The sequence below is a fragment of the Bufo bufo genome, chromosome 3 (assembly GCF_905171765.1).
Source record: "Bufo bufo chromosome 3, aBufBuf1.1, whole genome shotgun sequence".
Lineage (NCBI taxonomy): Eukaryota > Metazoa > Chordata > Amphibia > Anura > Bufonidae > Bufo > Bufo bufo.
The window spans coordinates 4,892,240-4,914,318 of NC_053391.1; the positions used below are offsets into that span (position 1 = coordinate 4,892,240).

The 22,079-nt window shown below is 49.3% G+C and overlaps 1 protein-coding gene across 1 annotated transcript in view; it reads right to left on the reverse strand.

The window, feature by feature from the left end:
• Window positions 1-45: 45 nt before the first annotated feature.
• Window positions 46-22,079, reverse strand: part of SPAG17 (sperm associated antigen 17) — a 179,964-nt gene continuing 157,930 nt past the window's right edge. The window contains exons 14-47 of the mRNA XM_040422795.1: window positions 19,623-19,838; window positions 19,504-19,538; window positions 18,857-18,973; window positions 18,628-18,779; window positions 15,670-15,869; window positions 13,345-13,439; window positions 12,443-12,685; window positions 12,156-12,267; window positions 11,806-11,934; window positions 11,611-11,724; window positions 11,115-11,320; window positions 10,920-11,043; window positions 9,515-9,690; window positions 9,272-9,443; window positions 8,974-9,167; window positions 8,753-8,894; window positions 6,123-6,277; window positions 5,685-5,870; window positions 5,481-5,608; window positions 5,267-5,397; window positions 5,032-5,159; window positions 4,775-4,957; window positions 4,582-4,695; window positions 4,245-4,299; window positions 3,971-4,073; window positions 3,590-3,692; window positions 2,893-3,007; window positions 2,171-2,239; window positions 1,935-2,068; window positions 1,665-1,858; window positions 744-804; window positions 525-669; window positions 180-305; window positions 46-101 (exon numbers count right to left, since the gene is read on the reverse strand). Of these exons, the coding sequence (XP_040278729.1) occupies window positions 76-101; window positions 180-305; window positions 525-669; window positions 744-804; window positions 1,665-1,858; window positions 1,935-2,068; window positions 2,171-2,239; window positions 2,893-3,007; window positions 3,590-3,692; window positions 3,971-4,073; window positions 4,245-4,299; window positions 4,582-4,695; window positions 4,775-4,957; window positions 5,032-5,159; window positions 5,267-5,397; window positions 5,481-5,608; window positions 5,685-5,870; window positions 6,123-6,277; window positions 8,753-8,894; window positions 8,974-9,167; window positions 9,272-9,443; window positions 9,515-9,690; window positions 10,920-11,043; window positions 11,115-11,320; window positions 11,611-11,724; window positions 11,806-11,934; window positions 12,156-12,267; window positions 12,443-12,685; window positions 13,345-13,439; window positions 15,670-15,869; window positions 18,628-18,779; window positions 18,857-18,973; window positions 19,504-19,538; window positions 19,623-19,838 (4,583 nt within the window). The 3' untranslated portion in view covers window positions 46-75. The remainder of the gene's footprint in view (window positions 102-179; window positions 306-524; window positions 670-743; window positions 805-1,664; window positions 1,859-1,934; window positions 2,069-2,170; window positions 2,240-2,892; window positions 3,008-3,589; window positions 3,693-3,970; window positions 4,074-4,244; window positions 4,300-4,581; window positions 4,696-4,774; window positions 4,958-5,031; window positions 5,160-5,266; window positions 5,398-5,480; window positions 5,609-5,684; window positions 5,871-6,122; window positions 6,278-8,752; window positions 8,895-8,973; window positions 9,168-9,271; window positions 9,444-9,514; window positions 9,691-10,919; window positions 11,044-11,114; window positions 11,321-11,610; window positions 11,725-11,805; window positions 11,935-12,155; window positions 12,268-12,442; window positions 12,686-13,344; window positions 13,440-15,669; window positions 15,870-18,627; window positions 18,780-18,856; window positions 18,974-19,503; window positions 19,539-19,622; window positions 19,839-22,079) is intronic.

Below are 22,079 nucleotides of genomic sequence, written 5' to 3' on the forward strand. Positions count from 1 at the left end.
TGGTGAGTGAATCGCTGGAGACGTTTTAATAATTTAGAAATTTTATTTTGACTTATTACATTAAGAAAATAGATTTCAGGAGCTAATCAGCCGTCTGAGGTCTGCGCTGCGGGAGAAGAGAGGAAGAGGTTAATGTGACGTGTGAGCCCCCCGTGCACCCCCCGTGTCCTCTATCTCACCTGCGTCTGTGGCCCTCCGAGGTCTCAGGAGCTCCAGTCTGGAGTGGAGGGATGTGCTGACCAGTCGGACCCCGGGCCCCAGTCTGTGGGGCGTTCCACTCTCGTAAACGTCTTCTGTTAGGATGGGTAGGGGCGGAGTTAAGGTTTTAACCCAACAGTCATGTGACACTAGGGGCGGGACCATCAGGATAGCCTAACGGTAAGGCCATACACCGGGATCGGCCGAGCATCGAATGTGCATGAGGACCTCCCACCTGGGCATAGACGGGTCAGGCTGCCCGATCCTTGTAGGCCCTGCCATGTATATTCTAGGGGTCTGTGTGCCCCGTAGCGGGTGAAGGATATTTGCAGTCACGGGGAGGTACAGCGTCTCCACCTCGTTCTGGACCTCGATGCAGTGGGAACAGGCGGCAGCTCCCTCCGGCCCCTCCAAGCCCACGGCCATTGCAAAGAGCTCCACGTCCAGCCGGGTCTGCATCCCTGCGGCCACCTGAGGACAAGCACAGGCCGTGAGCGCTGACGCCCCCCGATCCTAGTCATAGATGAATATTGGGGAGCACTTACCGGGCCGGGGGTGTAGGTGACCCTCAGACCGGTGCTGGGCGGCGGCTGCTTCACACGGAACCTGCCAGAAAGAACGTCTTGTGAGAATGTGGCCCTGACCCGGCAGCGATAGTGCGGGGGATGGGGCGGTGATCAGAACCAGTGCCTGCGCCGCAGGATCCCGTCCTCCACTATGAACCTGCAACCTTTAAATCACTGCTTGCTGTCAGTGACCAGAACATTTGTGTTTAGAGCCAGGGGCTTAAAACCTGTACAGACCTAACACTTCTCACAGCTGAGGGTTTGTTACAAATATTTGCAGTCTAGACAATCCCCTAAATACAAAACTACATTGTAAAACTACAACTCCCACAATGCCCTGCTGTAGGCTGTTTGGGCATGCTGGGAGTTGTAGTTTTGCAACAGCTGGAGGGCTGCAGGTTGAGCATGCCTGCTCTAAATAGCGTGGACCCCAGACTGATACATTGTAACAAACTGTCAGCACAGGAGAGAGCTTAGTGCTGCGGCTGTGTTTAGCTCCCAGAGGATTATCTGCACTGGATATGACTGTAACAAACCCTCAGCTGTGAGAAGTGTTAGGTCAGGAAGATAGATCAGTCTCTCGATTTAAATGTGTTCCACTCACTGAAAGCAAGCAAAGAACACGAGTATTAGGGATGTAACCGTGGCTTTTATTCTGTGGGGGGCTCTGCAGGCGGCCACGGTCTGTGTATTAATGACTCCCCTGACGGTCGGGGATCGCGGGGGGGGAACATGGATACGAGGAGCGTTCGTCATTCTGATCTGGAAGAAACAAATGGCTCCCAGGACAGAGCGCACGAGGGGAGGATGATGAACCTGCTGGAACACTGCCTGACCAAAAGTATGTGACCCCCTTAGCCTGAGGTCAAGCACAGAGCGGCGCCCCTGGAGGTAGGTTACCTGCAGAAGTCCACGCCGATGTTCTTCATGGTGACGCTGGTGGAGTACGTGTAGCCTTCTCTGAGGACCCCAAACTGCACCACGGAGGGGGTCAGGTGGAATCCGCGGGGCATGTGCTTCCCTCTGCCATGGGATGGAGCGGAGATGGGCGCCGTCCTGATGCCGCACCTCATGGGATCTTCCACCGCAGGGAACTGTAGATGTGAAGAGGGGGAGGTCAGGAGGTTGGGGTCGGAGTATACCCAGATGTGCGCCATGCTGACTGGGTACCTTGGTGTTGGGTACACTGGCCGGCTTCACCCTGTCTCTCCGGGGCTGTCCAGTGACGTCCACGTCCAGGCTGTGACTCAGCGGCTGATACCTCCGGGCTGGGGCCACGTGCGTCTTCAGAAGGTCCTCCTCCACTGCAGAAATCATAGTACAGTGTGATCCCAACCCTCTATTATTACACCGCACCGGGGCCCATCTAGGGGCCACTATCTGCCTGCACTCTGCCATCTCTGTACCTGAGCGCTGCGGTGACCCTCCAGAGACCGCGGAGTGAGCGGGCGTCGTGTCGCTGTCCACACTGCAGCCTGAAGAAGACAAGGAGCGGTTATAAACTCACCGCCATCCTGTGGATCATACAGATTACGGGAAGTGAACTGTCCCTTTAAGAGCGCATTCTTAGCAGTTATATCATCTCTTCTACTCTAGTCACATCTAAAGCTGTATTTGCGATCCTGCTGGTTCTGCCAGTTACTGTGTGTCTGTGACGCGAACCAAGGGATGTCGTGTTCACACAATGCAGCACAGCAGAGTATTGGCAAAGGATTTGTAAAATGATTCTGGAATTATGTTCAGGTAAGGAGCAGGTGACTGTACTGCCGCCATGTATCCTGCTCCTTGTCTGCTGCAGTCTATCCAGTCCTACTGGCGTGTGCTGATGACATCATGTGTCTCCTCTATGACATCACTACTGGCGTGTGCTGATGTCATAGAGGAGACACATGATGTCATCAGCACACGCCAGTAGTGATGTCATAGAGGGAACATGCGATGTCATCAGCACATGCCAGTAGTGATGTCATAGAGGAGACACATGATGTCATCACTACTGGCATGTGCTGATGACATCGCATGTTCCCTCTATGACATCACTACTGGCGTGTGCTGATGACATCATGTGTCTCCTCTATGACATCACTCTCTGGGTGCAGATAATGGATGGATATTATAGCCATGTCACCTGACTCCTGATCCTCAATGCTGACCGTCAGCTCTTCGTCTGTCCCCTCATCATCCTCCTCTGGGGGTCTAGAGAACGGTGGAAGCTGCTGAGAGAGAAGATCCAAATCTGGAGCCTGGATAGAAGGATAGAAGTAGATGATGACAGAGGTGACAACCATAAGACAGAGGTGACAACCATAAGACAGAAATGACAACCATAAGACAGAGGTGACAACCATAAGACAGAAATGACAACCATAAGACAGAGGTGACAACCATAAGACAGAGGTGACAGTCATAGGACATAAGGGCAGAGGTGACAACAATAAGACACAAGTGACAACCATAGGACAGAGGTAACAACCATAAGACATATTTGATAACCATAAGACAGAGGTGAAAACCATAAGACAGAGGTGAAAACCATAGGACAGAGGTGGGAACAATAAGACAGAGGTGACAACCATAAGACAGAAATGACAGCCATAAGACAGAAATGACAGCCATAACACAGAGGTGACAACAATAAGACAGAGGTGAAGACCATAAGACAGAGGTGAAGACCATAAGACAGAGGTGGCAACCATAAGAGAGAGGTAACAACAATAAGACAGAAATGACAGCCATAGGACAGAGGTGACAACCATAAGACAGAAATGACAGCCATAAGACAGAGGAGACAGCCATATGATCTCAGTTCTGACACCGGGTTCTACCTGTTTCTGCAGGAATTCTAAGCCGAGCTCGGACTGGAAATATGGGGGTACGTTGTGGCCCCTGATGGCCGCCAGCTGCTCCTTCTGCTCCTGGATCTCCTGTCTGTGGGTACAAGACGCGTCACTGGTGACAGAATCACTCAGAATCTAGAAATGGGCTTTACGCCTTCATACAACTTTAACATCTTGGGGAATCTATGAAGACAAGACCTGAGGAGTCGCCTGTCCTCGGGTCACCCCGGAATTGTAATGTAAGGAATGTTCTTAGCTACGCCCCTTTTATATAAAAAGGAAGGGGGGTGACACAGACATAAACCACAGGACCTGAGAAGGTAAAGCTGCCTGAGGGTGTATGATCCAGGGCGGTGGTGACCATTTTACCTGAGCTGGTCCCAGTCTTGGACGCTTCGCTGCGGTCCGGCCATGGGTGGGGGAGGCGGTGGCGGCACGGAGACGGTAGTCTCATACAAACTGGCGATGTCGGCTGCAGGAATCGGACGCAGAATTAAGACAAGTGGATGAAAAAAACGATCTGTGTGTCTGATATTGGGAAGAATGATCCCAAAATAAAGGGGGGGGGGGGTTCTCATGTCTACCTCACACGATGGAAGCGGAGGTTAGCTTTGCCATTACTTAAAGGGGAAGTCTATGTTACCTTGTATCCGGTCCAGGGGGGAGGTTGGGGGAGGTTCCTGGGTGTCGGTCAGAGACTGTGGGAGGAGCATATCGACATTAAGACCTGGAGAGATGACTGCACGCAGCCTTATGTGGAGGAGCCGCCTGCTTAAAGAGTTTCACATTCATTTTCAAGATCTCTGTTTGCTTTCAGTGAATGGGAACATCCATGAATACATCCTTAAAGGAAGACTCTGGGCCAGAGGGGGCGGAGTCTTCGTGTCCTGCTCCACCCTCTGCATTCGATTTAGAGTATTCTTTACATGACAACTACCACCACCATCATCATCATCATCATCCCTGCAGAGGCTCCTCACCAGCACCAGCTGCAGCAGATCAGCTGCGTCTTCCTTCTCCTCCGCCGTCCTGGGATCTTTGGTGTTCAGTTCTCGCTTCTCCTCCTCCTTCTGTATAACCTTGTCGATGTATCCCTGGAGTCAGATGGAGATTATGGGGGTGATAGTCCGCAGCGGGGACAACTCAGGCTAATTCCCCCCATTTTCTACCTACCTTAAGTGACGCCTCCATCTTTTCCCTCCTCTCCTGACCAACTGGTTCATAGAGATGGAGCTGACAAACCCTCAGCACATTGGGGCATTTCAGGACTGGGGGCCGAGGCTTTGCGGGTCTTTCTGTCCCAATACTGAGACCTTTCCAAATGCCGATGCCCAGAGGGGGTCCTGGTGCTTTCCTCTGAGAATAATGAGGGGTGTTGTGATTAACCGTTCAGGCTCCGGAGCACATCACACTCGCAGATTTACACACACCTCTATGGAAGGGAAGGTGGCCCAGTTCCTGGAGAGGAGATTGGGGGGCACAATATTCTTTAGATGTTTCTCCATGGTCCACGGGGAGGTGTCAGGGACCGGCTGCAGGACGGTGATGCTCTCGACACCTAGAAGAAGTTGTCAGCACCTTACCACAAGATTACTAGGAGAACATCTCCCTTCCAATGGGGCCATTAATGGACAAAGAAGTCTTGATTGCCAAGCTATCCCTCACCTGGGGCCTCCTGGGTCGGTTCTCGTATAACCGCTATAGCCGGATCGCAGTAGCAGGCGGCCAAGAAATCCTCCACTTCTCGATTTCGCAGAAGTTCGCTGCCCGAGCCATCGGCATTGACCATGAAAAACCTGCACAGAGGTCACCAGAGGTCATACAAGAGACAGAGGTCATGGGGACAATAATAACCACAGATGGATGGATCCTACTGTACCGGGGGGCATGTAAGTCGTAGACCTCTGGAGGCTGCCATAAAGCCAGGTCTTTCTCCTCCGACTCTCCTTCTTCTTCACAAGTGTCCCCACCAGCAATGACCACGGACGTGCTCCCATCCAACATCACCTGCAAGAACCACATTACATACCAATATGCTGGGTCTGGGAGCTGTGGGTCTCTTAAGAGACAGAGAAGAGACTACCTGAAAGAGATTGCCCTCAGGATCCAGGACCTCAGAGATGACATTTTGGGTGTGAGACATGACGTAAGTTGCGGGGGGCAGATCCTCTTGCCTTGTGGGGGCCTGTTCTATGGAACCTGTCCTTGGTGAATAGACGGCTCGTCCTTCGTGATTGATGGAGAGACAGCCGGAGTTTGGTGGGAACACCTCATCACATGCAAGAACATAAAACAGAAATTAGTGGGGCGACCTGAAGGAGTTCTTCCCTAATGTGTCGTCACAGATCTATGACTCCCCGAGCCCTCAACAATTCCCGGAAAACCCTGAGGAGTGTGTCTCTATCATTGGTCTAAGATGATGGGAACCTCAAGGTGGTCCTCAAGGGTTACCAAACACTTGGAGAATCATGGATCCTGATGATGTCATCAGACCACTTCATGGACCAGGCATGGCACTCACCTGATATGACCCTTGTGGTCTGGCCAGAACCTCGGTGCCGTCACCGCACACGGCATAACATGTCATCTCTTCGCAGTTCAGAATGGTGGTGGCAAAGTCCGACCTCTCCACACGGATAAACTTCACTTTTTTTGTGACAGTCTGAGGAATTTCCCCTGAGAAAAACATTCAAGTCACATCATACACTCTAGTCACACCAAGAGCTGCTTTCAAAATTCTGCTGGTATCCACGTGGATGGTGGTTCAGACTGTCAAGAGATCTCACAGCTGATCCGTTACATCCTCAAAGTCACCTTCGTATTGCAGCCCAGGTCCAGCAGCGTGAACGATGAATGTGACATCAAAGGCCTAGGAAGTGGCCTAAAGGTATTAATGACCTAACCTGGCAACAAACCCCCGGAAAACCCCTTTAAATAGAACCGACGACCCTTCAACCACCAGCAGAATCGTGAATGCAGCTCTGGAGCATAAAGCTGACTATACAGTAGATGTCAAATATTTGTAGGCAGATCTCACGATACAATGTAACCTCCTGATACACCGGTAACAGTCCTGACTAATGATACTGATACAATGTAACCTCCTGATACACCGGTAACAGTCCGGACTAATGATACTGATACAATGTAACCTCCTGATACACCGGTAACAGTCCGGACTAATGATACTGATACAATGTAACCTCCTGATACACCGGTAACTGTCCGGACTAATGATACTGATACAATGTAACCTCCTGATACACCGGTAACAGTCCGGACTAATGATACTGATACAATGTAACCTCCTGATACCCCGGTAACAGTCCGGACTAATGATACTGATACAATGTAACCTCCTGATACCCCGGTAACAGTCCGGACTAATGATACTGATACAATGTAACCTCCTGATACACCGGTAACTGTCCGGACTAATGATACTGATACAATGTAACCTCCTGATACACCGGTAACTGTCCGGACTAATGATACTGATACAATGTAACCTCCTGATACACCGGTAACAGTCCGGACTAATGATACTGATACAATGTAACCTCCTGATACCCCGGTAACAGTCCGGACTAATGATACTGATACAATGTAACCTCCTGATACACCGGTAACAGTCCGGACTAATGATACTGATACAATGTAACCTCCTGACACACCGGTAACAGTCCTGACTAATGATACTGATACAATGTAACCTCCTGATAAACCGGTAACAGTCCTGACTAATGATACTGATACAATGTAACCTCCTGATACCCCGGTAACAGTCCGGACTAATGATACTGATACAATGTAACCTCCTGATACACCGGTAACAGTCCGGTCTAATGATACTGATACAATGTAACCTCCTGATACACCGGTAACAGTCCGGACTAATGATACTGATACAATGTAACCTCCTGATAAACCGGTAACAGTCCTGACTAATGATACTGATACAATGTAACCTCCTGATACCCCGGTAACTGTCCGGACTAATGATACTGATACAATGTAACCTCCTGATACACCGGTAACAGTCCTGACTAATGATACTGATACAATGTAACCTCCTGATACACCGGTAACAGTCCTGACTAATGATACTGATACAATGTAACCTCCTGATACACCGGTAACTGTCCGGACTAATGATACTGATACAATGTAACCTCCTGATACACCGGTAACAGTCCGGACTAATGATACTGATACAATGTAACCTCCTGATACACCGGTAACAGTCCGGACTAATGATACTGATACAATGTAACCTCCTGATAAACCGGTAACAGTCCTGACTAATGATACTGATACAATGTAACCTCCTGATACCCCGGTAACAGTCCGGACTAATGATACTGATACAATGTAACCTCCTGATACACCGGTAACAGTCCTGACTAATGATACTGATACAATGTGTAATAGCCTGTAGCAGGGGGGGGGAGGCAGCGCTGCGGTGAGATCATGGGCGGCTCAGACCTGCGGTCATACGTGTGTTTTCTGCCAGCTGCTTTGTGGTTACAGTAACGAGTCTTCCGTGTGTGATGATCGGGGGCTGTGAGAGGGAGGGGGGTGATGGAGACAGATCTATGATGGATCTCCCATCTCGGAGGAGTTCTCGGATTTATGATGGATGGCCGTGTCACTGTGATATTTATATATCCATGGACCATGCCCAGGAACGGAATATTGATTCTGTAGGACGGGACGGTGTGAGATTAATGGTGCTGGGGGGGCTTGATGATGAATAGAGATGTGTGATATCTGGGGGATCTCGCCCCGTCACATATTGCTGTCTCATGTAATCACGCAGCCGTGACAGCGCCCCTCTCTGACGCCCCGTCCACTGTGCGCTCCGCTGATTCTATTCTCATCGTGGTTTGTGGGTTCTGGCTCTACGACTGAGGGATCAATCATAAGAAAGCAACTCGTTAAATCCAAATTATACTGCGGGTGATGGGGTCTAGGGGGGGTAAAGGTCACACAAGAAGTATCTGAAATATATGGGATACCACGAGAATATACAATAAGAACATCTCAGAGAGGAGCCGCCTTATGAGCGCAGTGGCGCCCCCTGCTGTGTTGGATGGCGGTGAGGACACTGGTGGATACCCCGGCTCTCCTCCGGTCACAGTGATGGATTACCCGTCTCCTCGTGATCTCCGGGAAGCGGAATGTCCACGTCTTGGTAGAAGGTGGTGATCCTGGTGCCGTCTGCGTGTTCTGTGATCACCGTCCCATCCGTCTGCGTGACCGTCACCACCTGATCTTCTCTAGTGGTCATCACCTGGGACACATGGACGGGTTATACACAGGGTGACCCATGCCTGCTGCACCAGTGGCAGTATCTCATGCCATTGACTTACCGCTTTGGTCACGGGGTCAGTGGCTTTGGAGATCAGCAGAGGCTTCAGATCCAGTCTCTGAGACCCTTGGGTTCCGATCCGTTCTCCGGATGGGGTGGTTGTGATCCATGTGCCTGGTTTTACCACAGGGGTGGCCAGTATTGAGTCCGGAGGAGGAGGAAGGTCGGCCGCCTCTGCTTTATGTCCAGCTTTCCCTGTAGAGAATACTAGAGTGACTGAGAGGTCCGCGGGGCCGGTACTGCTGGCCGGAGTCTGGATCCAGCTCCAGCGGACCTGTCTTCTCTTCCCTGACTCTTACCTTTCCTGGTCTCAGGACCGGACTCTTTGGGGTCCTCTGGACCTATGAGAGGTGGCGTTGGTTGAGAGTTGATGTCGGGGGTCTCTGCTGCTTCCACTGGTAACATAGTGGGTGACTCCACCACTGGACCAGAATCGGGGCTCTGGATCACGGTTCCATCAGGCAGGAGGATCTGACACAGAAACATGACACAGTGTGAATGGGGAGATCCAGGTCACTAGTACTGCCGCGCTATTACAGTACCTGTGTGGATCCGTCCAGCAGGAACCTGACGACCGACCCCTCCGCTGTGATGACTCGAGACGTCTCCGAGCTCTGCGCCGTCAGACTGGGCCTGAAGAGCTGGAGGTTCCTCACTCTCACAGGGTAGGTTTGTCGGATGAGCAATCTCTCACTGATCTGACCGTTATTACAGCGCTCTGCAGTGTGAGGGGGAGGGGTTATTACAGCGCTCTGCAGTGTGAGGGGGAGGGGTTATTACAGACCTCTGCAGTGTGAGGGGGAGGGGTTATTACAGACCTCTGCAGTGTGAGGGGGAGGGGTTATTACAGCGCTCTGCAGTGTGAGGGGGAGGGGTTATTACAGCGCTCTGCAGTGTGAGGGGGAGGGGTTATTACAGCGCTCTGCAGTGTGAGGGGGAGGGGTTATTACAGACCTCTGCAGTGTGAGGGGGAGGGGTTATTACAGACCTCTGCAGTGTGAGGGGGAGGGGTTATTACAGACCTCTGCAGTGTGAGGGGGAGGGGTTATTACAGACCTCTGCAGTGTGAGGGGGAGGGGTTATTACAGTGCTCTGCAGTGTGAGGGGAGGGGTTATAACAGCGCTCTGCAGTGTGAGGGGAGGGATTATTACAGCGCTCTGCAGTGTGGAGGAGAGGGGTTATTACAGACCTCTGCAGTGTGGAGGGGGAGGGGTTATTACAGCGCTGTGCAGTGTGAGGGGTTATTACAGCGCTCTGCAGTGTGCAGGGGGAGGGGTTATTACAGCGCTTTGCAGTGTGAGGGGGAGGGGTTATTACAGCGCTCTGCAGTATGGAGGGGTTATGACAGTGCTCTGCAGTGTGGAGGGGGAGGGGTTATGACAGTGCTCTGCAGTGTGGAGGGGGAGAGGTTATTACAGAGCTCTGCAGTTGTGGAGGGGGAGGGGTTATTACAGCGCTCTGCAGTGTGCAGGGGGAGGGGTTATTACAGCGCTCTGCAGTGTGGAGGGGGAGGGGTTATGACAGTGCTCTGCAGTGTGGAGTGGTTATGACAGTGTTCTGCAGTGTGGAGTGGTTATGACAGTGCTCTGCAGTGTGGAGGGGTTATTACAGTGCTCTGCAGTGTGGAGGGGGAGGGGTTATGACAGCGCTCTGCAGTGTGGAGGGGGAGGGGTTATTACAGTGCTCTGCAGTGTGGAGAGGGAGGGGTTATTACAGCGCTCTGCAGTGTGGAGGGGGAGGGGTTATGACAGCGCTCTGCAGTTGTGGAGGGGGAGGGGTTATTACAGCGCTCTGCAGTGTGGAGGGGTTATGACAGCGCTCTGCAGTTGTGGAGGGGGAGGGGTTATGACAGTGTTCTGCAGTGTGGAGTGGTTATGACAGTGCTCTGCAGTGTGGAGTGGTTATGCTCTGCAGTGCTATCTTCACTTATCTTTGCAGTTCCTCACCTGTTGTGTCGTCCTTTGTGAACGTCAGAAGAAGACCGTTTGGGCAGGAGACATTCAGGGCTGGAAATGCAGGGACTTGCACTGGTTTTGTGGCTGTAGTTACTGGTGGAGTAACTGGTTCAACCTAATGGAAGCACAGTCCAGTCACTGCCAGCAGCCACTGGTCACTCGCAGGAGGCTGTGAGGAGTCCTTACCTTGACCTCTGGTGTCCTGGGGGCCTCCTCCACTGCTGGGGCCTGAGGAGTCTTCACTCGAGCTGCTCGGGGGGATTTCCCTCGGGGGGACTTGCGCCCTTTTCCAGGCGGTGACGGGGGAGGCTGAGGTTGCAGTGCAGGGATGATGCTGGGGGTGTGGATGGACGGGATCGCCAACATGGCCTCCAGTTCTGGGTCTTTCTCCTCTGAATCATGAATTACGGATGTTAGTCCACATCAGGAACCTTACAGCTCTGTACAAATCCCCTGCGATCAGGGACTCCGGCTCACCCACCCTGTCTGTGGACTCTGTGGGGGTCCATTACTAATAGCACCAACATGAGTTCATTCTGAACATCTCAGAGGCTCAGGACTCTGGTCCTGCCACATCTCTGCTTCCCTCCTCCATGCTTTACACTGCAGCTCTGCTAGTTCAGATTAGCTGCTGTACATCAGCATCTAGTAAATTGAGGAACCTTCTCAGTGTCTTTATTACCTGGCCCGTGGCCGGAGGAGCCGTAACGACTCAGAGACAACTGTATCCCACTGTTCAGAGTGGCCGAAAATGACCCAAACTCGCTGATGCTTCGGTTTTTGGAGGCCGTGTCTCCTGCAGATGACATTAAAATAACATTTACTCAGATATAATGGCTATAACATTACACTACTGGTCCTCTTGTAGATGTTATACCATCACGCTGCCCTCGGTCCACCTCGGTGAAGTCGTCCTGTCCACCAAGGGGCATCTTCCTTGGATTAACAATATGCACCAGGAATCGATGTCCGTCCTTTAGTATCTTCACTTTTACGTAGGTGGAACCTGCCAAAAACAGATGGGAGTATGTGAATTACAGCCAGACCTAAGGGTTTTAGACCCATCAACGATAGAGGTCAAACAGCGCCGATCATTAGAACACGAGGTCCCACCAATAACCTGGACGGTGCATGCCTGGACCCACATGTCCTCACGATCGCTGAAGGTCCCACTGATCTGACATTTATAATGCGTCATTCTTCTTCATCTTATCATTTGATCTTTACCTTTCTCGAAATGCATGTGTTCCACCTGAATCTGTCCGCCATCTGTCGGGAAGAGGTAGCGACAGCCCCCCGAGACCTGGATCAAATTGTCTCCCATGTCATAACCTATGAACTGGACAAATGATCAGAAACAAAAAAAAATCTGTGAATTTGGGATCTGGGGTGTGAAGGTAAGAGCGGAACCTTCTCCAAGAAGAGGCCAAGATAAGGTTCAGGACAGAGAGACCAGGGTGTGACAAGGATGGAGAAGCCACCAGCCTGGATGGAAGCAGGATATGACCACTTACTTTGAAAGCTTTCTTAGAAGGTTCCTCTGGAACATCTGGAGGAGTTGGCTCAGACTCGGGATCTTTAGGTCCATCGTTCTTGAGGTTCTTCTTATGAGCAGTGGGGGATCGTTTACGTTCTGAGTTTGGTCTCTCTTTGCTTCCTCCCCTCTTCTTACTTCCAGACTTATTGTTCTTTGCATTTTTCTTCTCCTGTTTAAGGCGTTCTTCTTCCTTCAGACGATCTTGTTCTTCTTTCCAGGCCTGTAGATGGAACTAGGCTTAGGAGACAGAATTGCCAGGCATAGGACTCAGGCAATTCCCTCCAGTTTTCCAGATCTGGTTGTTAAAATTACAACTGGATCGGAGAACCGCGTTACCGGCTGAGTCCCGATCCGGTGCTCTGGCGGTGGCATGGCAGCTGGAGATGTTCACTTCCATTGCTTCACGCGCCGATGATAGTTTAGTTACTTAGTTGGGTGGTATGTGTGTGTAGTGTATATATGGTGCATTTATGTATGTGTGTTGCATAAATATGGTGTATGTAGGGAACCTGTTAAAAATTTGAATCCCACCTCTGTGGATTCCCAACATTACAGAGGACTTTATGGATTTGGAGGTCCCATAGTCAGGAATACCCCATCAACTGTTGGTGAGACATGTGACCCACTGCCTGGTCCCAGATACATAAAGCCTCCAATATCTTTAGGACCAGCGGTGGCCCAGACCCTTACGCTAAGCACCACCTACTTTTTGAAAAGTGCAGAGAGTGATGGACAATCACAGAAAGTGCAAATTTTAGCAGAAATATAGCTTGCAAAAAAATTGGCACAAATTGATAAATTCCCCCCTCCCCCCCACACGTGGCCTCTGACTCTCCTCCCCTCCTGTTTATCACATTTGACAGGTAACATTTCCCTCACCTTCACGGAGCCCTCACGAATGAATGGGTTCTGATTTGGTTCCGGGACGGCTTCTTCTGTTCGGCTTCCTGGTCGGGATCCACTGCCCTTGGGACCTGAGGAGGACATGTCCTGTTTGCACTACTTTTTATAAACTGCCTTCATTAGGATGTCAATGATCCTACTCCCAGAATGCTTGTCACATAGTTTACCCATCACCATACCAGAAGTGATGTCATTGACTGTAACTTTATTCATAGTGATGTCATTAGTGACAACATCCCTAGTGGAAAACAAGAGTGGGGGCGCGCTCCCTGGTGTGTCATCCTCCATATACCAGCCCTGGAATCACTGGACGAGTACACATTACCAGGGGCACAGAGAAGTTCCCCCACACTGGGGGGAGGACCAGGGCACTGAGCTCCAGAGACGGACACTGCAACAGAGAGGCCAGAAGATACTGAGGGCAGGAGAGCTCCAACAGAGACAGGATAAAACAGCGCGCTGCACCAGATTACTTCAAAGGCAAGTGTTTATTGATAAAAACACATAAAAAACATTAAAAATATCTACATTGTGGTGGACCTCCACCGAAACCCATAGCTATTGTAGTGCCCTGGAGCAGAGGTGCTTTGAAGTCTGGACATTTGCCCCTGTTTCCCCTATGCAAAGTCATCAACTCCTTACTTTATTTCACTTTAAAGGGTTAACTTACACTGACTTATACTGTTTAATACTGTGTAACTGCGTTTTATTTGTATGGTGTGATATACAGTATATCCTATTCATTTACACTGTATTTGCCCTGCACTGTAGAAAGGGTTAATGAATACTTAGAGACTTTTGGTACTTTCTAGTTAATAATCTAATGAGAAGCTAGTAATTTTCCACAGCTACCAAAAGGGTTAAAGAGGAGCATGTATTGGAGGGAAAAGCCAAAACCAGACAAAATGACCTCTTGAAGGTCGGGTTCGGCTGTTATTATGTCTGACTGCTGCGTCATTACCATTGAATATTACTGAAGCTCTAATGTAAGTCTATGAGAGACGGGAAGTTGTAACTTTGTATCTGTTTGTGCTGAGCTTCTCCACTCCACCCCTCCCACTAGAAGGTTCTAGTTCAGCTATAAACGGTATCTTCGGAGAGCAGTCAGAGCCCCTAGTGTTCTGCAGTTAGGGATCAGTGCTTAGAAAAAGAGTCTCTGCCAGACTTCTGAGTGACCAGAAGAAGACGATGAGACGGGGATACGCTGCCACAGACCATGGGTCACCAGCCTTTGTCCAGGGAAGCAGTCTCCTGAGAGAGAGGGACAGCTAGCTCAGGCCTTTACTCAGGACCAAACCTTCCTCTGCCAGGGAGGAGACTGAAGAAACTGCTCAGTGCACTGCCTGTATTGTTTTGCACTTGAATTCCTCCAATAATGAAGCCCCCTGGTTACTGCAGACCCTGACTCTCTTATCTCCTATTGGGGTGCACCACGCCTTACCATCCCTTCCAGAGAGCAACAACACGTGGTGACACCTCAACAATGTCCAGGGGACCCAGTGTAGCGTTTGGGCTGATGTTTTTTATGTGTTTTTATTAATAAACACTTACCTTTGAAATACTCCGGTGCAGCGCGCTGTTTTTCCTGCTTCATTGGAGCTTTCCTGTCCAAAACATTCCCTATGATGTCATCAGTGCTATCACTTATAATGGAGGAGCTATTATACTGACTGTTATATCATCAGTGACCTCATTCCTAATGGTGGAACTCCTTATGATGTCATCACAGGTATCACTTCTAATGGAGGAGCTCACAATACTGTACTTACTGTTATATCATGGGTGACATATTCCACCAGTGGCCTTGACAGTGAGTGTTGCCGTGATGTCATCAGTTATTACATAAGTAATATCACTTATTATTATTGTCGTTGAGACATCAGTGATGTCATTGAATGTACCACTGTGATGTCATCAGTAACATTATCAGAGATGTTGACATCCTGAATATAAGGATTGTGATGTCACCACAATGTCATTATTGATGAGTACACACTTTGGTGTATTCTTAGTGATGACATCAGTCTTGCCCTCCCATATGACAGTAATAATAATGATGTCATCAGTCATTTCATCCATTGTGAGAGTACTGATTGTGTGACATCATACATTTTCAGGGAAAGATTTATCCAATGTTTTCACTTATCTTACAATTTGGTAACAACTACTCATTTTCAGGTCAATTGTTCTGGAGTAACTCATGATGATGTCATCAGTGAAGTCTCCATTTTTAAAGTTAGGAGGACCCTTTACAGTGAATCATGCACCTCCACAGGATCACCCCCGCCTGGTTGCACTCACTTTTAGATTTTTTGGGGGAGACGGATTTGCGGGTCTTCTTCTTATTGGGGGAGGTGTCTCTGGGGGAAGAGTCATGGTCTCTGGAGGCCTGCGCTCGTTTCAGAGCTTCCAGTTCTTGTTCGGCTTTTTCCTCCTGATATTTTGACTCTTCCTCCTGAGCCCAGTGAGAAATTGAATCTGCCACGAGCTCCAGGTAGTTTCTGTGAGGACAGAGATGGAACACGGTGAAGGCCCCGATGCCAGAGGGACGGGTTCCTACCAGGGCGAGGGAGAGCACAGGTACAGGTATGAAGAGGACATGGCTATGGACAGAGGGTCATTGCTAGACAGGGGACAGTCACCTGTACGGGAGAAGGTGGATGTATGAAAGCCACGTCTCCTACTAGATGGTGCGAACCACAGGTCCCTGGTACACAGTATTAACAAAGAACTAAGGCCTCATGCACACAACAGTATTTTTTCACGGTCCGGAAAACGGGGCTCCGTTGTTCCGTGATCCGTTTCCGTGTGTCTTCCTTGATTTTTGGAGGATCACCAGACATGAAGGAAAGTGAAAAAAAGTCAAGTTTGCCATGCAAATGATAGGTAAAAAAAAGGACGCGGACGCGGATGACAATCTTGTGTGCCTCCGTGTTTTTTCACGGACCCATTGATTTGAATGGGTCAGGTCATATTTTTTTGACGGACTGGAAACACGGATCACGGACGCTGATGACAAACGGTGCATTATCCGAGTTTTCAACGGACCCACTGAAAGTCAATGGGTCCGCAGAAAATCACGGAAAACGGAACAACGGACACGGAACACAACAACGGTCGTGTGCATGAAGCCTTATAGAGAGGTGGTTCAAGAGGTACTGCATGTAGGAGGTGGATGTATGAAGGACGTAGTTACACGTGGATGTATGAAGGACGTAGTCACAGGTGGATGTATGAAGGACGTAGTCACAGGTGGATGTATGAAGGACGTAGTTACAGGTGGATGTATGAAGGACGTAGTTACAGGTGGATGTATGAAGGACACAGTTACAGGTGGATGTATAAAGGACGTAGTTACAGGTGGATGTATGAAGGACATAGTCACAGGTGGATGTATGAAGGACGTAGTCACAGGTGGATGTATGAAGGACGTAGTCACAGGTGGATGTATGAGGGACTCATTTACAGGTGGATGTATGAAGGACATAGTTACAGGTGGATGTATGAAGGACACAGTTACAGGTGGATGTATGAAGGACACAGTTACAGGTGGATGTATGAAGGACGTAGTCACAGGTGGATGTATGAAGGACGTAGTCACAGGTGGATGTATGAGGGACTCATTTACAGGTGGATGTATGAAGGACATAGTCACAGGTGGATGTATGAAGGACGTAGTCACAGGTGGATGTATGAAGGACGTAGTCACAGGTGGATGTATGAGGGACTCATTTACAGGTGGATGTATGAAGGACATAGTTACAGGTGGATGTATGAAGGACACAGTTACAGGTGGATGTATGAAGGACACAGTTACAGGTGGATGTATGAAGGACGTAGTCACAGGTGGATGTATGAGGGACATAGTCACAGGTGGAGGTATGAAGGACGTAGTTACAGGTGGATGTATGAAGGACGTAGTCACAGGTGGATGTATGAAGGACGTAGTCACAGGTGGATGTATGAAGGACACAGTTACAGGTGGATGTATGAAGGACGTAGTCACAGGTGGATGTATGAAGGACATAGTCACAGGTGGATGTATGAGGGACATAGTCACAGGTGGATGTATGAGGGACATAGTCACAGGTGGATGTATGAAGGACACAGTTACAGGTGGATGTATGAAGGACATAGTTACAGGCGGATGTATGAAGGACATAGTTACAGGTGGATGTATGAAGGACATAGTTACAGGTGGATGTATGAAGGACGTAGTTACAGGTGGATGTATGAAGGACATAGTTACAGGTGGATGTATGAAGGACGTAGTTACAGGTGGATGTATGAGGGACTCAGTTACAGGTGGATGTATGAAGGACATAGTTACAGGTGGATGTATGAAGGACATAGTTACAGGTGGATGTATGAAGGACATAGTTACAGGTGGATGTATGAAGGACATAGTTACAGGCGGATGTATGAAGGACATAGTTACAGGTGGATGTATGAAGGACATAGTTACAGGTGGATGTATGAAGGACATAGTTACAGGTGGATGTATGAAGGACGTAGTTACAGGTGGATGTATGAAGGACATAGTTACAGGTGGATGTATGAAGGACGTAGTTACAGGTGGATGTATGAAGGACACAGTTACAGGTGGATGTATGAAGGACATAGTTACAGGTGGATGTATGAAGGACGTAGTTACAGGTGGATGTATGAGGGACTCAGTTACAGGTGGATGTATGAAGGACATAGTTACAGGTGGATGTATGAGGGACTCAGTTACAGGTGGATGTATGAAGGACATAGTTACAGGTGGATGTATGAAGGACATAGTTACAGGTGGATGTATGAAGGACATAGTTACAGGTGGATGTATGAAGGACACAGTTACACGTGGATGTATGAAGGACATAGTCACAGGTGGATGTATGAGGGACTCAGTTACAGGTGGATGTATGAAGGACATAGTTACAGGTGGATGTATGAAGGACATAGTTACAGGTGGATGTATGAAGGACACAGTTACACGTGGATGTATGAAGGACACTGTTAGGGCTCATGCACACGGCCGTAGTCTTTGTCCGCAGCCGCATTTTTTGCGGATCGGATGTGGACCCATTCATTTCAATGGGGACGCGAAAGATGCGTAGAGCACATCGTGTGTTGTCCGCTCGGTGTCTTCTTGTCGGTTTTGCAGACAAGGACAGGACTTTTCACAGAGGACTTCTGGCCGTGTGCCGGAGCCCTTCGGGGTGGATGTATGAGGAACACTGTTATGGGTTGAGGTATGAGTAGAAGAACACAGACCTGAAGCTGACGTTGGAGTGAAGAGCCATGTCCCAAGACTCCTTGCTCTGGAAGGCGTCCATGGGGTTGTGCAGGACGAGGAGCAGAGAGTTGTCCTGGGTGTGATAGTATGAATCCAGGCAGCGGAACGCCTCCAGAGCTTCATGTAAGACCTAGAAGAAGAAGGCCACGCCTGATGTAACACCCGGCACCTACCTGCTGTGCACTGGGCTCCTTCTCCAGGACTTACCTGTAGGAGAACCGCCGGCTGGTGGTGCTCAGAATAACACCAGTCGCTCAGGGATCGTCTCTGTGTCTTCTGAATGTCTCTGTGGTCGGCCCTGGGCGTCTCCTTCCCCCCGACATCCTGCAGGCGACATGATTATTGAGGTGTAGTCTGTCAGCCTATAAAGGGGTTCTCTGCTGTTTACAACTTTATTCTAGTGGAAGGGTCCCCCCAACAATAAGGTGCCCTATGGGGGCAGGTTGTGCTCCAGGTGAGACGAGGCCTTACAAGATGCTGGCTGTATGACGCACGGATGCGGTGGTCCTCCTCTGCGGTCCTGCCCCGATATACCGCGGGGGCCACGACTGTCGCCCTGTTACAGTGTTGCACTCATCCCCTTGTTGTGAGAAGGACGAGGCGGATCTGGTTGGATTCCCGCTGCCTCAGGGTGGATGGGGGTCACTCGGTCCCCGGCCAGGACTACATTGTAGGCAGCTGGGTGGCCCGTTAGGTCATGTGACTGTGAATGGGGGTTGCGTGTCGCCCACCGGACAGGGAGTGGGGAGGGGCAATATGGCCGACAGGTGTTTAATACAAGTTCCGACCAGTCGTCGCCCCCCCCCCCCCCCCATCACCCAGCTTTCCCGGCTCCTGACTGGCAGTCACCTCACCTCACTCGCCTCCTCGTCCAGGCTGTGTACTCCCCCTGCAGGTGAGAAACAAGAACTGCAGTCACACATCAGCCTCGTATCGGAGGGGCCATGGAGATGACACTGATGGCGGGACGTACCGGAACCGTCCGCCGCTCTCTTCTCATACATCTTCCTCACACTGGAAACCTGAATCATTTCTCGTGCGAACGCGCCCGGATTGTCCCAGGGGATGCGCCCGTCCAGCATCACCCCCGCACCCTCCAATTCTCCAAACTCATCAAACCCACTGAGGGCCAGGCTCTCCAGGGTCAGAAGCTGAAACGCCCGGGTGATTTCTCCCCATGACCGGAAATCTGTAGAGACAGAAGAGGCAGCAAGATCTGCGACTGTGTGGTGTCTGCCCAGGTTATACCAGTACATGATGTGTATATACCCAGGTTATACCAGTACATGATGTGTATATACCCAGGTTATACCAGTACATGATGTGTATGTACCCAGGTTATACCAGTACATGATGTGTATGTACCCAGGTTATACCAGTACATAATACAGTATATATGTGTTATACCAGTACATGATGTGTATATACCGAGGTTATACCAGTACATGATGTGTATATGCCCAGGTTATACCAGTACATGATGTGTATATACCCAGGTTATACCAGTACATGATGTGTATATACCCAGGTTATACCAGTACATGATGTGTATATACCCAGGTTATACCAGTACATGATGTGTATATGCCCAGGTTATACCAGTACATGATGTGTATATACCCAGGTTATACCAGTACATGATGTGTATATACCCAGGTTATACCAGTACATAATATATATGTGTTATACCAGTACATGATGTGTATATACCCAGGTTATACCAGTACATGATGTGTATATACCCAGGTTATACCAGTACATGATGTGTATATACCCAGGTTATACCAGTACATGATGTGTATATACCCAGGTTATACCAGTACATGATACGTATATACCCAGGTTATACCAGTACATGATGTGTATATACCCAGGTTATACCAGTACATGATGTGTATATACCCAGGTTATAACAGTACATGATGTGTATATACCCAGGTTATACCAGTACATGATATGTATATACCCAGGTTATACCAGTACATGATGTGTATATACCCAGGTTATACCAGTACATAATATATATGTTGTAACGGACCGTTTCCGCAGACAAGGGGTTAAAATCCGTTTAGGCGATAAGCCCCTTTCTGAGAGACAGGCACAGCTACTGCAGAACACCAAACTCCCGAACTGGATACAAAGTAGCACTCCAAACTGGAACCTCACGAATAGCTGCTAGCAGACGAACAGGAAAAGCATACAATCCTGGCAATCGGTCCTCTAACAGCATACAGCAGATCCCCCCAATAACGAGACAAGGCTCCGTTTTGAGGGTCAAGCAGTGGTCTGACTGTACTTGAAGTACAGCCTCTTTTATTCACAAAAAACAAACATAGTACTGCCCACAGGGGTTTGAAATACAACCAATCAGTATATTACAAGACATACAATGTAACTACAGCAACCAATCGTTCACGCCCCCAGAGGACCAGAATGAAGACTGACATAGGACAACATATCCCCACAATGCATCATGGTTTCCTCCTCTCTGTCCAGACAATCTGAAGAGCAATCCAATTATCTCTGAGGACAAAGGGAGATCGCCAATACACATGTGCAGACAACAGGACAGACATCACCATTTTAAACACACAATGGGACAATAGAAACACACCCAGCATATTCCCTCCCCTTATCCTGAGAGGAGACTCAATTATACATACAGTTAAACATACTTTCTACCCAACTTTCATAACTCTAAAACCATACATCACATTCACATAAAAATTACATATTTGCAATCAATCCATTCAGGGGAACAACGTATTAAAAAATGGCATGAATCAGACCAGGGGTTCAAAAGTTAGTAAAATATCTTTTGGGCCCTGGCTGGCACATGGCTATCTGGCTCAAACCAGTTTTACAGAGCCCTCTTTCCTGGAGACAATGGGAAATAATCAAATTATATCCAGGGATAGAGGCAGACTCCATTGAGCACATGGTTGCAAAAAGACATAAAATACAATAAAATACACAAGGTTACATTTACTACATAAAATAAAGACATGCAACATATCCCCAGATAGCTTAGGTCTGAGCGCATATTATTGAATGGCGCTCAGACCACACACATACAGTTCAATTGCCATGGAGCTTAAGTTTTGCATGGGCTGATGATAGGGCCCATAATCCTGGGGCAAGAGGCCAGCAGCCAGTCCTCTCCAAAGCCCAGTGGCGAGGTTGGTTTCGCCACACATCTCCCCCCCCCAGGGAAGACTAACCAGGTACCTGACCTCACGCCGGTCGGTACCTGAGTTAGTCTGGCAGCCCACCCTCAACCCAATACTGGACCTGTTGCATTTGGTAGCCTGTCTCTGTCCAGTGAGTCCACCAAGGTTATGTTGGAAGCTGGTACTCCTGGTCTCTGTGTTGCTCCCTGGCTTAGAGTGGAGGTTGCTTTGTGGGCAGGTATCAGCGGTACTCTGCCCTG